This window comes from Bison bison, unplaced genomic scaffold, assembly GCF_000754665.1.
Source record: "Bison bison bison isolate TAMUID 2011002044 unplaced genomic scaffold, Bison_UMD1.0 scf7180017858024, whole genome shotgun sequence".
Taxonomy (NCBI): Eukaryota; Metazoa; Chordata; class Mammalia; order Artiodactyla; family Bovidae; genus Bison; species Bison bison.
Window position 1 is genome coordinate 10,054 of NW_011488597.1, and position 1,351 is coordinate 11,404.

Genomic DNA, 1,351 nt, shown 5'->3' on the forward strand with positions numbered 1-1,351 from the left:
GGGTGACGGCTGTCCGCCTGCTGCAGCCTCTCCACGTCCTCGGGCAGCATCACGAACACCATGTGTCTCCCTCCCACGTCGTACCTGTGGGGCAGAGCTCTGCGGTCTGCTGAGGGGCCGTGTCCTGCCTGGTCCCCGCTCCATAGAGCCAGGCGCTGGATCAGAGCAGGCGGGCCCTCCCGCGGTCTCACTGAAGCCTCCTCTCCTCTGGGGTCTGCGTTCTGTGCTCCCAGCAGCGAGCCGCCCAGGGCTCCTGCTCGCCAAGGGCCCCAGTCTGCGGTGGCCGAGACGCACACCTGCCCCAAGGAGCCCCTTCCCTGCCCCTTCCCTGCGGCCCGGGTGCCCCTGCCAGGATGTGGTCAGTGGGATGTGGCACAGCCCTGGCCCAGTGGGACTCAGGCACCAAGGGGGACAGAACGTGAGGGTGTTCTCGCTGAGGTGAGCGGGGAGAGCTTTACCTGAAAATGGGCCCCAGCTCCTGGAAGGTCTGATGCATGTCCAAGTGCATGTTCTCAGAGCCCTGCTCCTTCCAGATCTGCAGCATCCGCATCCACTTGTTGCCAGGACACCGGGGCATGGCTTCGAAGGGCAGCACCGCCTTGGGGGCTGCAGCACCTCTGGTGCCCAGTAGGCGTGCCTCGTGCAGGGACAGCCAAGGCCCTGCCATCCGCACCCTGGCCTTTGCCCACAGTGCCATCCTGCTGCTCCCCACCCCCTCAGCCCCTTCCTTTTATCTCACTGGTCCTGCTTGCCCAGGCGATCTGATCACGTCACAGGCCAGACTGGCTCTGGGCCAGACCAGGAAGCCTGGGGCTGCGCTCAGGCTGAAGGCCTCCAGCAGGAGGAGGGAGATGGATGGCACCGGGTCTGGCAGTGACCCAGGCCTGCTGGTGGGTGGCTCTTGGGAATGGGTCAGGGTTGGAGCACGGACCCAAAGGGGTGGCGGTGGGGGCAGGAGGCCTCCTCCCCCTCCAGTATGGGACAGGCGCAAGATGGATGGGTGCCTTATCTTCGCAAGGGATGAAAGGGGACCTTGGGTATGTTCGTCTCTCTTCTACAAGGACCAGAACGGGGAGCAGTGGGAAGGGCTGGGCTCTCATCTCCTGCAGCCCCGGGTTTTGCCTACTCTTGCCAGGGCCGGATGCTGAGTCCAGGGGTGGAGGCAGGAGCCAGCCAGGGTCCCTCCCAATGGGGGCTTGCAGTCCCACAGAGGGCACTTAGGGGATGCAAAGACCCCACTGGCACACTGGTGTCCAGGGCAGTTTGTGGCCGAGGCCCCGTGTGTCTGGCCTGGCTGGCCCAGCTGAGGAGCAGAGAACCCAGAAGACGGGGTCACCGGCAGGGAGGGCGA

General features: G+C 65.4%; 1 protein-coding gene across 1 annotated transcript in view; it reads right to left on the bottom strand.

Moving 5' to 3' along the window:
* LOC105004280 (cytochrome P450 11B1, mitochondrial-like) overlaps positions 1–697 on the bottom strand; it is a 4,984-nt gene extending 4,287 nt beyond the window's left edge. The window contains exons 1-2 of the mRNA XM_010861841.1: positions 459–697; positions 3–84 (exon numbers count right to left, since the gene is read on the bottom strand). Of these exons, the coding sequence (XP_010860143.1) occupies positions 3–84; positions 459–697 (321 nt within the window). The remainder of the gene's footprint in view (positions 1–2; positions 85–458) is intronic.
* Positions 698–1,351: the final 654 nt, after the last annotated feature.